Consider the following 15,828-nt stretch of genomic DNA (forward strand, 5'->3'; position numbering starts at 1 on the left):
TGATCACAATGTGATTACTTTTACATATTTTACGTTTGCTTTATTCGGTTCTGGAAGTTCTGGTAAGTCGGAGCAGGCCCAAACCCTTCTCCACTGTGACAAAGACAACTTTTGCCTGGAGTTCCCTCTGAACACCATACCACGAGCTCTCCCAGCACACTCCCTCCATCACATCAGTCATGGAAGAGGCAGGGATTGGCTGGAACCGGCTCACGTGACGCCGAGCCTCCTTCCACCCCTTAGCATGTGAACAAGGAAGCGGGGCCGCGGGAGGAGAAGGCGTTCTGTGGTTGCTGGGCAACGTCGTGCGCGCTGCATGCCGGGACGTCAAAAAAATGCCCACGCTGTGACCTCTCCCCTAGGCCCCCCTTCGCCTCACAACACGGAAGCATGGCGGCCGCCCAGGGAAGCCCGGTGTCCTCCCGTTCACAGCGGCGGCTGAGGATTCTCTCAGGGCACCTGCAGCCCGGAGCCGCGACTGACGTCTCCGCCAGCGAGTGCAAGGCCACGGCGGCTCCTTCTATCCCCAGGAAAAGGTAGGGGCGCGGGTGGAGTGATGGGTGCGGTCCTGGCATGGCAGCAGGTGGAGGCACACCTTACAGAAGAGTATACTGTTACCCGCGGGCGGGGTAATCCCCAGCATTCTTCATGTCTTGGGGAACTGCAAGTACCAGCATGCCCTGTCTGTTAGCATGGACCTGTAGAGTCACAGCAGTGCTAAAGTGTGATAGAGATCAGATCTGTATTATACTGACCCGCTGGCAGCCTCGGGGTGTCATTGATATGGGATATAGACATCAGAAATGTGCAATCTATGAAATCTGAAATCCCAATCAATTGTAAACCAGCAGTGACATGGGTACCTTAGGAGCCTGGTCGGCGACAGTGCGGGGCTTGTGGGGAGAGTGCTGGGGTCGGTGCCGGGCTTGCGAGTAGGGTGCCGGGCTTGCCATTGATAAAGGATATAGTCCAATGCAGCAGTCATCGGTAAATCGGAAAGGGGCAAACTATAAAATCTATACACGTGTATGGCTGTCTGGCTTCTGGAATCCCAATCAGTTGTAAACCAGCAGTGATATGACTACCCGCTATGCCTGGCTGGGAACTGTGCCAGGCTTGCAGGGAGGGTGCCTTAGTCTCTGGGACGGTGCCAGTCTGGCAGGAAGGGTGCCTTGGTATCAGGGGCAGTGCCAGACTTGCAGGGAAGGTGCCTTGGTATCAGGGGCAGTGCCAGCCTTGCATAGAAGGTGCCTTGGTATCAGGGGCAGTGCCAGCCTTGCAGGGAAGGTGCCTTGGTATCAGGGGCAGTGCCAGACATGCAGGGAAGGTGCCTTGGTTTCAGGGATGGTGCCAGCCTGGCTGGGAAGGTGCCTTGGCTTCAGGGATGGTGCCAGCCTGGCAGGGAAGGTGTCTTGGTATCAGAGAAGGTGACGTGCTTGCAGGGAAGGTGTCTTAGTTTCAGGGATGGAGCCAGCCTGGCAGGGAAGGTGCCTTAGTTTCAGGGATGGTGACAGCCTGGCAGGGAAGGTGCCTTGGTATCAAAGGCAGTGCCAGCCGTGCAGGGAAGGTGCCATGGTTCCAGGGATGGTGCCGGCCTGGTAGGGAAGGTGCCTTGGTTTCAGGGATGGTGCCGGCCTGGCAGAGAAGGCACCTTGGTTGCAGGGACGGTGCCGGCCTGGCAGGGAATGTGCCTTGGTATCAGGGACGGTGCCGGCCTCGCAAGGAAGGTGCCTTCGTTTCAGGGACTGTGCCGGGCTTGCAGAAAAGGTGCCTTTGTTTTCAGGGATGATGCCAGCCTGGCAGGGAAGGTGCCTTGATATCAGGGGCAGTGCCACCCTAGCTGGGAAGGTGCCTTGGTTTCAGGGAAGGTGCCAGGCTTGCAGGGAAGGAATATCTTTGAGGTGATTATGGGGGGCACTGTGGATCTCTGTCTCCTCTTTGTGGGCAGAGTTGCGTAGACTAGTTATGAAACATGCTGCATTATACACAGAGTAACTCTCCACCCCACATGCAATTGCACATTGCAACCTATTGCGGTGCATAGACTTGAAAAAAGTGACAGTTGAGTAAAATTGAAAAAATTAAAAGGTAAACCACGGCTTGCAATGTAGAGCTACCACCTCTGGGCACTCCTACACTACGGATACCACCCACACACACTGTACACATGTGGAGTCCTCACCCGACAGACATTTGTACAGTAAGGTACAGTCTGATCTAAAGTTTCTCCGCACTGCCCTTTGTACACACTGCCGCCTCTCACATTTTATTGTGTTGGGGCTAAGTAGACAATGCTGTAAAATGATGAAATCTGCTGTACAGTGATATTCCCAGGATGCCATTGCTGATGCCTTTTCTAATATGCAACTTGACTAACTGTCTTTAATTGCAGTACTTTCCCATTTCCTGCCCTGGAACAAGAATTCAGCCAGTGAAGTCACACCTCTGTGATCTGTGACATTGGTCCAGGTCTGAATGAATTGAAGGCAAGGGGTTAATGGCAGCCCAGCAGCTGGAAGCTCAGCAATGGCAGGCTCCAGGTTTCTCTCTATAGAGGGGCATAGTCAGATATGTACAGCAGGCTGTGTAGTGTTCATGTCATTATGGCACCTGTAATCTCGGTTTATGGGCTTGCAGTGACTGATAAAGTTTATATTGGTCTGTTTCACACCATTGCACCAGTTTCACACATTGAATATCTCTGGATGAACATTTCAGATCAGGCTGCTGTTTCTGCGCTGTTTGTCAGGCTGAATGTTCAGTAGGTGTGAATGGGGAATTCATCCCCTGCATTTCCCATCTCGTGTGGCAGTAAACACAAATCTGTTTACTTTGCTTATAGATTACTTTATGACATGAAATTCTTAGCATAGTGTGGAGGGAGTGTTTGATACGATACTTCCTCTGTCACACTGCATTACTGGAGGAAATCTGGTATATAATATTTACACGTGCTTGACATCTGACCTCTCTTCATCCACTTATGCTAGCAGTTAACAGAGCAACGTTCAGGCAGTTTGAAACGACTTCATAGTATAATCACCTTAACAGATCAGATCAAACTACCACCAAGAGTTCTAAGCCCTCGTTCATAAACTACCACCAAGAGTTCTAAGCCCTCATTCATAAACTACCACCGAGAGTTCTAAGCCCTCGTTCATAAACTACCATCAAGAGTTCCAAGCCCTCCTTCATAAACTACCATCAAGAGTTCCAAGCCCTCCTTCATAAACTACCACTGAGAGTTCCAAGCCCTCCTTCATAAACTACCACCGAGAGTTCCAAGCCCTCCTTCATAAACTACCACCGAGAGTTCCAAGCCCTCCTTCATAAACTACCACCAAGAGTTCCAAGCCCTCCTTCATAAACTACCACCAAGAGTTCCAAGCCTTCGTTCACATTGCTGCAATGTGACATCTCAGGTGCATTGCGGTAGGGCAGCCCATTCATTTGAAAAGGCTGCCTACCACATTCTATAACGCTCATGCATCTTTTTAAATAAATCGCATTGGGAATAGGTTACTATGTGTTGTAGTTTAATGCAATGCACATGTGATGGCTAGGTGCGTTTGGGTGCCATTAAAAAGTAATAACAGCGCACTTTACAGTGCAACATGTTATGGAATGATAGGTGCCCGCTCAGAGATCTCAGGGATAGTTCTCTATTCACACGTGTGCGGCTGCATGTTCATGCATTCTTTAGCATGTTTGTCGTGAATTTTTTAGGCAGTTTCATGCTTCAAGCATTTTTGTTTTGGCCAATGACAAGTAAGTTCCACTAGAGCAACAATGTGTTGAAATGTCATTTTCTACAAGCATACTTTAGCATATCAAACAAAATAAATATGCTTACCTTTTAGATTTGTTTGGAGTGATGATGGGTAACCATCCTAAGCAGCATAAAGCTTGTTGGCACCGCCCTTCCAGGCCCTCTGGCACTAGCAGCGTTCCTTGTAATTGCGATTGCTGGGATCGTAAGACAATGTCCTTGCCCTCACCAGCCATATTAGTTCTTCCACATCAAGCATGGTGTGGCCTGCTCGCTCCATCATCCTATGCAGCCTGGCTAGAGTAGATGTTATGCACAAAACATGCATTTTTCTGCTCTCCCATTGAAGTCTATAGGGTCAACAACACACCATGTAGAACTAAAAGAAGCACCAGCACCTTTTTTCCAAGTTGCACGGCAGCACAATGCATAGGTGTGAAGAGGCAACATAGAAAAAAAGGATTCCACTTGATGTGGATTGTCGCTCGATGGCTGAAACATGACAGGTCGCACAGATGGGTTTTGTATAGGTTGTAGCTATTTTCCCATTTTTTTTTTCTCTCCAAATCAGGTGCCTGTGCAGGTAAAGTATTGCATGTTTTGCTGCGGTTGGGAGGCGTTGTTCAGTACAATGACAGCTGCTACCTCCCGCTGATGTTCGCATTTAATTGCACATGGTATGGTTAACCTCGGCCGATCGCACTTGGACGCAGACAGTCTGTGTACAGCAGTGATTTTCCGCAGGTAATCATAACCTGTGCGGTTACACGTGAACGGGGTGCTAACAGCTATGGGCAATGACAGCTGTCATTGTATTGTACAGCGCCTCCCACCCACAGCAGATCGCATGACTCTCATGGAGGAATGTGGGAGACTCGTGCGGTCAGCCCCTTTTGTAGGTGTGAATGAGGCCATTAGATGGTAAGTGCAAGTGTGGGCAACATTATATAGGCACCCCCCAGTGTTTTATATTTGGAGAAACTGTAATAATTAGCTGCATCAATGTTCCGATAATATATATTCCCTGCCATTGTCTACCATATTTAATATCATCAACCTCATAGAACGGTTATATGTTCAGACAGGTGGGTGTGAACCGACCAGAAATTCAGCCATTTTCACCGATGCCATTAGTTTCCATCTTGAATGAAATGTATGTATGAATAGTTTCATTTTGATTGGCGGAAACTCTGTCTCTGTTACATTTGATTCACCTGCTTTTTATTTATTTAAGGAGTATTTTCCAAAGAGTGGAAAGCATTGAATATCAATAGTCTACAAATGGAATTTCTGTGGGAAATTTCTCTGCAGAACAATGGCAGTGTTGCAGGCAGAGGTAGAACAGTTGATGTATTATGTTCACGGTGGAGCAGTCACTGCGAGAAGGCAGAGATAGACCAGTGCCAGTCTGTTATCAAACTCTCTTTTGTTTGGAGTGGACAATCCTTCCCATACACTAATGTATAGCAGCACAGTTAAAACAAGCATTAGTTCTGTGGCCTTTGGCTGATCATAGATGGAGTGGATTTATTTTAGGTTGATTCAAGAAAATCGGTGCACCAGTTGTATTCATTTTCAACTCCTCTAAGGCCTTGAGGACCAAAGACTACATGATGCCGGGATATCTGCACGCCCGGGATGCACAGCTGTAAGGTACAGCTGCCCATAGTAGTAAATGGATGTAGGCAGTTGTTCACCCACTCCGCCAGTTGTGTGAATCCACGCATTTGTGTGTGCGTACAACCCTAGACGAAGCAAGTCTGCGTCCAGGGGCATACGATTTAACATATGCGCAGGTTGTAGGATGTGCAGTCACCTACATCCATTCATTGCTTGCTGGGGTTGGTTTAAATTTTTTTTTAAATGTATTTTATTATGTATTTTATTATTTCTTTTATCACTTTTTTTCCGCTTAACTTAGAATTTGCAGGTGACCGGTAATCTTTTTGTTGCCTGCCCCCCCGTGCAGAAGATCGAGCACAGCATTGTGCTTGATCACCTGTGCAGCCCGGCTTGTAAGAGCTGAGACACGAGAGTGCTGTGAGTATAGCGTTCCTGTCTCACTGAACACAGCAGAACGGACATTCGCCAGTTTGCTCAACGCTCCCCATCCTGAAGTAATTTGCTGTGGTGGTCCCGTGTCCCCCGGAAGAGCGGGACCCCGAAAACCACGGGGCTGCTACAAGTGCTGCCCAAATCACTTGTACAAAACTCCACTGCTCTACGTTTAGCCCTGCTTGCCCGAACCCCTGCTCCTTTGGTTCCAAATGTAAGAAAAAATAGATGGAGATTTATAAATTATAATGATTACATTGTGTTCATTGTTAAAGTCAAGGCTACCGGTCTTATTTTCACTTCTTGTCATGACTTGGAGCATCACGTGACCACAGATTCCAATAAAGAGGTAATCTTTAGGCTGGCCATACACCTATCAATGTTTCCCCAGTCATCTTCCAGGACAGCCATCGAGATATAGGCTCCGCCTGCCTGAGTCAACCCCGCGGGCTGAACGGAAAAAATTGATGCGATTCCTCAACACCAGCAGCGCGTCGATCGAGGAATCACCACTGTTTGCATTGTATTCTGACAGGTGCCGCCCACATCTGTCAGAATACCCAATGAGAGCGGGCCGCTCATTGGCTGCTGGCTCTGATCGTACGAAGACTTTCCAGCTGGCTCCTTTGATCAGCTGATCGAGGAATGCCGGATGAAAGGGAGCCAACAGCCTCATACACTGTGTTAGTTTCGCCCAGTACATTAAAAACCATCTGAAATGTGACCAGCGTATGGGCACCTTTTTTAGGGTTTTGTTTTATTATTATTATAGTTGGGGGAGGTTGGAGTAGGGCCAAGCAAATCCCGGGAGCCGGACAGCCAATGCTTCTTTCAAAATACCTGAACAATGCCTGCATCCAATCAGATTGTTCAGGTATATTGAGATCCAGCGGGGCCGACTAGCAAGATACTGAAGCTTGGTCCAGTGGGAGATTCCTCTGTCCACACAATTTAGCGTAGATGGAGGAATCTGTTGCACTTTTCCCATCTGACCATAGAAAATCTGCAGATAATCTATAGATGTATGGCCAGCTTTAGATTTCATTAGAGTTGATCTCTTGAATGAGCAAAAGTCACCAATAAATGTCCGGTTATGTGTTGAGTTGGATTATATACTCTAGTTATCATTGGTATATTTTGTTGATCTTGCGGAACAAATCTAAAAAAAACATTGCCATTCATATTACTGCTAAAGTATGCCTGCCTTTTTTTTTTTTTTTAGCATTTTGTAGGGGAATTTTTAATTTTTTATCTGTTTTGTGTGTTCTTCCAACCTGACACAAAGCAAAGTTCAAGAAAATGCACAAAATACACCTACAATGTGCGTTTGTGAACAAAACCGTTCCCAAAGTGGCCTTTGCTATGATGCAGTGCTTGAGCCACCATTGAGTGGAGCCACCCTAAAGCTGGCCATACACTGAGCAAATTTCGTCCAGTTGTTGATGAGGATGCCAAAATTTGTTGGGTGCTCTGTCGGCAGCCTTCCACCTGACAACTTTTGATCAGAAACTTGAAGGGGCCAGGTGGATAATATCTCTACATGAAGAAGGGGTCCTTCTCTGCAGCATGCTGGTAGGGGACAGGTTTTTCTACTTGGGTATGTAAATCTTTGAAAGCCTTTTGTTTTTCATACACTTGGAATGCCTTTAGCTGAAGGTTCAGTTTGCTTAAATGATAAAAGTTGGAGCCTTCTGGTAAATTATACTGCTTGTATATTGTGTCATGTCAGATATGTATTCATGTACACTGCAAATTATTGAGAGGTTCACTTTAGGTAGGTGGTTGCAGCTTGTGAGAACTTTGATATTTCTAGCTGTTCAATATAACACCAAGGAAGTTGCAAACTACAAATAGTTTGTGATGTCATTGTCGTCCAGTGTCAGACAACTTGGATTTTACGCTTGGTGATCGATGTTACACTATATTGTACTGGTTTCTGTTCCCCTTCTTAGAATTTTGTGGTCTTTTGCCTCATTGTTGCATCATATACCTGTTGGCTCATACTACATCATGAACTGCTTCAACTTCCTTAAAGAAATTATGTAAACCTGTAAAATGTGTCAATTGTTATTTGGCCGTTTAAAGTGCATCTGAGACCAAACTGTAGACATTAACTATTTACATGTTCATTAGTAGTAAAAGAGCTTTACAACCAACCATGTCTGACCTCTCTAGCTTTTAATGTTAAGTTATTCATTCTCAAATATCCTCCACAATATAAGTTCACAGCAAAGACTGTAGAACAGCCTTTCACAACCAGGCTAATGTACTATGTGCTATAGATATGTTTATTATTAGCAGGGGTTCCCTGAGACCTGAAAGTTAGTTCAAGGTTTCCTCTGTGTTAAGGTTAAGAACGCTGCTCTAGAGTCCAAATTCAGTTGGCTTCAACTAGGGATGCACAGATACCAATAATAGTATTGGTGCCGATACTGAGTATTTGGGTGAGTACTCATACTCGCCCAAATGCTCCCAATACCGAAACTTCCGGTATCAGGAGGCGAGTCATTACATGCCGCCCGGCTTCCTGATTAGCCAGGAAGCCTGCTCCATGCTTCCTCATCACCAGGGATTATGGAGCTGGCTAACTCACCCAAGTACTCGGTATCAATACCGATACTGTCGGTGCCGGGCGGCGAGTCATTACCCGCCTCCCGGCTTCCTGATTTGTCAGAAAGCTGGCTCCATGATGAGGAATCGTCAACTGGTGATGAGGGAGCATGGGGACGGCTTCCCGGCTAATCGGGAAGCTGGGCGGAGAGTCATTACACGCTGCCCGACTTCCTCAATGGGACTTCCGGAAACAGCGCGTACTGAAAAAAAAAATGGTACTTGATACCGCAAAACCAGTATCGATGCATCCCTAGTTTCATCACCTGCTGGCTGTTTAAAGCATTTCTCCAGGGAAAGAAAACTCCCCTTCTCAGTGGGACTATTCCTGCTATGCTTGGGCTAACTGCTCGTTTAGATCTAAAGGTGCCCATACACTATACAACCCTCGCAAGACTTTTGTCTTACGAGGGTTGTAAAGTAATTAAAAAAACGTATGATCTGCCCATCTTGGACAGGCAGATCGTACTTGCGATCATCGCAAGCCCGCCTCCCTGAGGGGCGGGCTTCCGATGACTGCAATGCCGAACGCCAGTTGTGTCTCGATCATGTTAAAAACCAGCCGAAAATCGTACGATTCTCGGCTGGTTTTCCAACATGCTCGATATACAAAAGTCGTGAGACCGTACAGTAGGAACGGTCGCACGCCTTCCATACACTGCACGATTCTCGTACGAACGTGGAATTTCCCGTGATTCTCGTGCGAGAATCGTGCAGTGTATGGGCACCTTTAGGTACCTTTTTGTAATGCAATTTTACTTACCTGACCCCTGCTGCAGCATTTGACACTCACTTTGTCCCTCTTATGCTCCAACTTGGATTATTCTTCTGCATCCTCATTTGTAATACAGGGCTATGGGCCCTGCATTGTACGTGATGTCAGCTGGACCTCCTGTAGCGCAGAAGAGAAGAGACTGCAGACATTGGTCTTGGAGCCTGTGGGAGAAGGGATCAGGTACCTTGCTCGCACAGGCCAGACCTAAACGAGCAGTTAACTCTTGCAGTGCAGGAGCAACCCCATTGCAAGGGGGATTTTTTTCCCACCAGTATAGGCTTCTAAGGTTCCGTTCTCATAGAAAAACAGTGCTTGTGTTCTGAAGTTTGAAATGTAATTGCTTCAGAATGCTTATAGATACAGAGATGAATGGGGCTTGTTTTTAAAGTTGTTTTTTTTTTTTTTTTTTACTGATTGTGCAGAATATTTAAATACTTTGGTGTGCATGATCTGGGCACAATTTCAGCACTGACAGCAGGGAACCTCTTAGCCAACTTAACCCCATTTAGGGGGTTCTGAATGCCGACAGTTACAGAGTTCCTGATCACTGTGTTTGGCTGCCACATGAATGAATTAAATATGTAAAAGAGATCAGCTTGAGGTAGATATGCACATGATGAATTGCTTATACATGGGGGCAACCAATTTGGATGTTTTGCATATTGTTGCAATTTTTACTGAAGTTTGTATTTGTTTTAAGTAAGCCGATGTGCACTTTATACCAAGGTAATAATGGCCTATTTTTAGTTAGTGACATTAAACCCTCAGATTTTTTAACATAACCAAATACTGTAATTGTGCGCCTTACTGTAATCCATGGTTGTTTCCCTTCTCTTTGCTGCTCTTCCTTTTAAATCCTCATGTCTTCTCATGCTTGGCAGAACTTCTGTTTTGCAGCAGACTGCCTTGTCTCTGGAATGGATACATGGTGTCACCCAGCTGCAAAGGGAAGTTCTCCCCAAGCATGAGAAGAGATAAGGATTTAATAGGAAGAGCAGCAAAGAGAAGGGAAATTACCATGGATTACAGTATTGGTTTATGTTAAAAAATCTGAGGGTTTAATGTCACTTTAAGTATATAAACTGTTTTTATGCTAGCTTTTATAAACCCTATTTAACAAACAGACAGCCATCCAAAAATGGAGGTACCCGAATATGATTAAAGAGTACTTTAATTATTCTTAATTTAATATGTTTTATATTACATATCATATTTTTAATTGTTTGTTATGTTAGCTAATATATATTTAAGTATGAATATTTATGGTATTCTTTAATCATATTCGGGTACCTCTATTTTTGGAGGGCTGTCTGTTTTTTTAATGTGATTTATGACTTTATGCCTGGTTTAGATAATTACATATTTTAGGTTTAAAGTTTGGTATCCCTACCAATCCATTTTTTTCCCCCTAGTTTTTATAAATGTCTTCCATAGTATGCTGACCAATTCTGTGATTTAGTGGTGTAGTGTCCACAAGGAAAGCGGCACAGCATCTCGTATAGCTGATTCTAATAATGAAATGCTTTCAGTGTAAACTTGGAATATGCCATGAGCTATTTAAGATGGGTATTTTTTATTCTATTTTTAGTTCTGGCTTCTGTAAATAATCATTGCTTAGCTGTTTTAGGAAAGGGCATACAAGTGGATATGTTCTACCTATTTGTATCCTAAATGACAATATATTGCAATGTGTTATCTTTGTTCAAATAAACATGTAAATGATTCAAGAATGCGTTTATATTTGTTGCCGTCTAATGGCGACTCCTGGGGACCACATGGATAGTGTTTTTTTCCCAACAAAACTTTAGTGTTCATTCAGATTAAATGTAGTTGTGGTGATGGAAAACTTTGCCACCATTAAGTTAGAAGTTTGTATCAGAGTTGTATAGTTCAGGAGTCTATTAGAGTATGTCCAGCTTCGACAAGCTGGACTGTAGAACTAAAGGCCTTCCAGCCAATGCTTGTAGTTGGTCGAAATCGGGGTCCTCTGGAGAAGGTACCCTGTTGTTTATGAATAGTTCACATTTATCACAGGAAGTCAGCAGGTGCTGTCTTGTAGCTCTTTACTTCTATGCAGTAAAGAGAATATAACATGTTACGCTACTACTTGCTACCTCTGACGCGTGGTCATGGCATACAGCACTTTATGTAGTCTAAGGCCATGTTCACACCAAGCGCGTTCCAGGAGCAGAGCAGTTACAGACCGGATCAAAACTGCGTCCAATGTATTCCAATGATATTTTGGTCTCTAGTTCACACCGCAGCGTTCAGTTCCAGAGAGTGTAAAAAAAACTGCAGCAAGCCCTATTTTACCTGCTCTGGAACGCATGCAAACGCCCTGGAACGCACTGAAAGCCTATTCTAAACTAAATTTTTTTAACCAAAAACGTGGCACAACCCACTGCACTGCGTGTGCAGAAACTCGTGCAGATCTGGTCTGCATTTGGTGTGAACAAGCCCTAAACGCCGACTTTTACACTCGCAAATCAAATTCTACCAATGCATCCCTCTATATATGATGATTAATAACATAGACATGTCAGGTGTAAAATGCTGTGTTCTTAAAATACTTGCAGAGCATTCACTTCCTGCATTAAAAGGGCAAAATGACTTCGGGTTTGGCAAAGCGATGCAGTAGTAACCTGCCCTTAGTATACACGCCCACTGTCAGAAGACTGGGGAAGAAAAGAGAAATAATGTATGCAAAGACTACAAAGCCTGCAATTATCTACAAGTATGTGTTTGTAGATTGTCATTACTAAACATTTCTAAAGGAGTGTTTGTTGTTATTTTAAAGATATGTGTAAAGTTCCCCTTAAAAAGAGAACTGTGAGGTAAATGTTTTTCCCCATAGTTCTCTTAAGGGTCACGGAAGGACATATACTAGCGTCCTCCCGTGAACCAAAGCTCAGTATGCCGAGACCGCTGCAGCCGGGACGGATCCCGATATTACTGTCGACATCCGCCTAGCTGTGTGAGTGACAACTGGCTCTGCTTCTCTAGAGGCAGAGCCAGCTGTACCCTCCCCCGTCCGTTCCTCCAATCAGCGCTGGAGGATCGGAGAAGGGAGGGGGGAATCCCTGCAGGGAGACGTGAGTGACAGTCACGGTTCTCTGCAGGGAGATGATCGAGAAGTGAGCAAGCAACTGTATGTGTTCGCTCACTTCCCGATCTATTGAGCCGACCTGTGACAGTTTCATTGTCACACGTCGGCTCGAACTATGAGGATGACTGATTTTCCCTCGCCTCGTAGTTCTCCTTTAAAATAGAGCTATGGTCAAAATATTTTTTTTAAAAAAACAATGACGCATATAATGCAGCCCTTCACTAGCATTAACACGGCAGTTATTGTTTTCCTTCAGTCCCCCTCTGTAGCATACTTTTATTTCCTGTTGATCCTTCCAGTACATGTGTTATTTATTGACCAAGCTCTCAAAAGTTGCTAGAAGTCCTGTTCTTATATGCTAAACAGTCAGGGCAATGTTTACCGCATGCTAAGGCAACACAAGTTTATGAAATTTAAACAGTTGTGTAGCCCTCTCAATGACGGTGACCACCACTGCTTAAAAATAAACAATTGTGCTCTTGGTACTACTTGTATTAATTATTTATTTGTAAAACAAAGACTGTATACATATAGCAAAAAAGAGACATTAAAACAGTTTTAAAGCATAGAAAAATACAAACTTTGTACTATCATGCCCCATGCACACAGGCGTATGATTGTGCATACATTGTATGCATGTGCTAACGTTTACATGCTTACAGTGCAAATGTACCATATTTGAGCTGCTGTTGCTTATGGCCAACATGTAAACCTTATCAATGTGTAAAATTAGCCTTTTATGATGTAGAGATCTCAGAATGGGAATAATTAAAGTGGAACTTTACCCATATCTTGAAAATAACAACAAACACCCCTTTAGAAATGTTTAGTAATGACAATCTACAAACAGATACTTCATAGATAATTGCTGGTTTTGTATTCTTGCATACCTTATTTCTCTTTTATTCCGCAGTCTTCTGACAGTGGCCATGTATACTAAGGGCAGATTACTAGATCTCCACTACTTCCTGGAACTCTGGCACATGTGACAATGTACATCATCTCAGGGGAGAAAAAAAATGTCTTTCCCTGAGATTACAGATAAGATTTCCCAGCAATGCTCTGCTGATGTTACCTTCCCAGGATGCAACGTTTTGGCACATTACATCATTTGTGCCAGAACTGGACCAGGAAGTGGATGAACTCTATTTGTAAATAAATGAAAAACATGTTTGTTTAACTAATAAATGTAAGATTATTCTAAATCAGCATGCAGATGTACATGCTGTTATGACTTTTAGTGAAAGGGGGTAAATGTCCGAATTAAGTCGTTTAACCCTTTCGCTGCCAAGGACGTACGGCGTACGGAGCTACAAAAGTGCTTCCAGCTGGCCAGCTCAGTATGCCGTACGGACCTGGCATTTACAGTTCTACTATAAGCTGATGGTCGCTTTAGCGACCATCAGCTTATAGTAGAACTGTTCAGCAGACTGTCCCCTTTAAATTAATAGCTGTCATCTGCGGCTCACAAGCCGCTGAAGGCAGGGCTGACAATACTCAGTCCCCAAAACAGCTGTTGGTTTTCAGCCTACAACAGGACTTAGTAGTTAAGTACAATTCTGGCAGATCAGTGGGTATTTTTCTGTATTTTTAGTGTCTTCAAAGGTATGACATTGGGGGATTTGCATGTATTGCAGACATGTACTGCATTCTGTTTATTTTATTTTTTTACCTTGACATGCGCTTTAGCTCACTGTTGCCGCAAAGAAGACTAGATTGTGTCGTCTCCCTTGGCAGTTGTGGCTCTCGGACCTTGCTTTGTCCCATTGCCCCATCCCAGATAAATGTCCAACAAAAAATGGGCCCGCTCTGCTCATCTGTAGAGCTGCAGCTAACGATTATTTTCAAAATCGATTAGTTAGCCGATTATTAAGTTCGATTAATCGGTTAATCGGATAAACAATAAAATAAAGTTTAAAAAATGGCTCCAGTGATGGGACTACTAGTTTGTATTGAGATTGTAGTCCATCACAGGAGCAAGCTTGGAGCGGTGGAAGTAAAAAAGAAAAAAAATAGTGTGGTGTGCAATATAGTGAAATGGAAAGTGTAAAATTATACAGCAATGAATGCAGAATGGCACCGGCTATAGAGGACTACAAATCCCAGCAATAGTACATTATACAGCGCAATGCAGAATATCACCAGCTATAGAGGAGTACAACAAATCCCAGCAATACATTATACATACAGTGTATAATGTATTGCTGGGATTTGTATTCCTATGTATAATATACAGCACAATGTACCATCAGCTATAGAGGACTACAAATCCCAGCAATACATTATACACAAAGTGTATAATGTATTGCTGGGATTTGTACTCCTCTGTATAATATACAGCACAATGTACCATCAGCTATAGAGGAATACAAATCCCAGCAATACATTATAGAGCACCATGTGGGGGAGGGAAGTGCAGGCTTACCTGAGCAGTCTTCCAGCAACTTGTTTCGGAGATCGGGCCTGTCTATCGGAGGCTGTCATCCACCCACACCTGCTCCTCCTTACTTCTTCTCCCCGCGTCCCTGTGCCGATCGTGAATGCGGGCGGGCGGGTCTGGCAGCTGCGAGCGTGAGGTGGGGAGGAGGTGTGGCGCGCAGCGTGTGTGGAGCCGTGAACAGGGCCAATCAATCGGAAGCCGATTAATCGATGATTGAAAAAGTTGACAACTTTTTCAATAATCGATTATAATCGATTATGTCGATTAGTTGTTGCAGCCCTACTCATCTGCTCGACTGTAGGTTTATTAACAACTCAAGAGGCGCAGTCATTCATTAATGTAAAAATCTTGATGTGTTTTGCACTTGAAAGTGCGTACTCCTGAGCTCCAGTATGTAAGCACTTTCATGTGTGAAACGCAGCAGGGTTTTCATATGAATAACGGACTGTGCCTCTTAAAGTGTTAATAAATCTATGATCGAACAGAGGAGCAGTATGGAAATGTATCTTTGTATTGTAATATGTTGGTTAGCTCAAATATTTGTTATACTGTGAGAGCTATTTGGACATATGGTGGAATGAGGTCCATTATTTATCATTGCAGCTACACCTTGACCTTATGCTTATTATCACCTTTAGGGCAGGTTCACACCATTTTCCTGGACCAAAATACTATTTTTGCAGATCGCACTGGACCGGAACGCAAGCACTAATGTGCCTGCGTTCCGGATGTGGGCGATCGCACTGCTGGCAGGGGTCGTGGCTGTGGTTCCATTGACTTCAATGCACCGCCACGCCCCCTCCAGCCCCTGAATGCAAGGAGGCAGCCGGCTTGCGTTCCAGTGCATTTCAGAGGCCAAACGCATGGACACGGACTTTGTGGTGTGAACCGGCCCCTGAAGGTAATTTACATACTTCAGTAGGGAAAGAGGAAGCTGGGGAGAGGTCGAGAGTACAGAGATGGTCAGGGCCCAGAAAACCTATGACATTGGGTAGACTTTGCATAGCGAATAGGGGGATCCCCACCCCCCAGATAAGGCTTATAAAGAGATAGAAGTTCTGCGGTCCTAAGAG

The 15,828-nt window shown here is 44.5% G+C and overlaps 1 protein-coding gene across 2 annotated transcripts in view; it reads left to right on the forward strand.

The window, feature by feature from the left end:
* The first annotated feature begins 241 nt into the window (after positions 1-241).
* AGPS (alkylglycerone phosphate synthase) overlaps positions 242-15,828 on the forward strand; it is a 161,280-nt gene continuing 145,693 nt past the window's right edge. Inside the window, exon 1 of one of the 2 annotated variants that reach the window (XM_018558082.1) lies at positions 242-536. In XM_018558082.1, coding sequence (XP_018413584.1) covers positions 391-536 — 146 coding nt within the window. In that variant the 5' untranslated portion in view covers positions 242-390. The remainder of the gene's footprint in view (positions 537-15,828) is intronic. The other variant, XM_018558081.1, reaches the window with a different exon arrangement.

This window comes from Nanorana parkeri, unplaced genomic scaffold (assembly GCF_000935625.1).
Source record: "Nanorana parkeri isolate BGI_ZX_2015 unplaced genomic scaffold, ASM93562v1 scaffold319, whole genome shotgun sequence".
NCBI lineage: Eukaryota > Metazoa > Chordata > Amphibia > Anura > Dicroglossidae > Nanorana > Nanorana parkeri.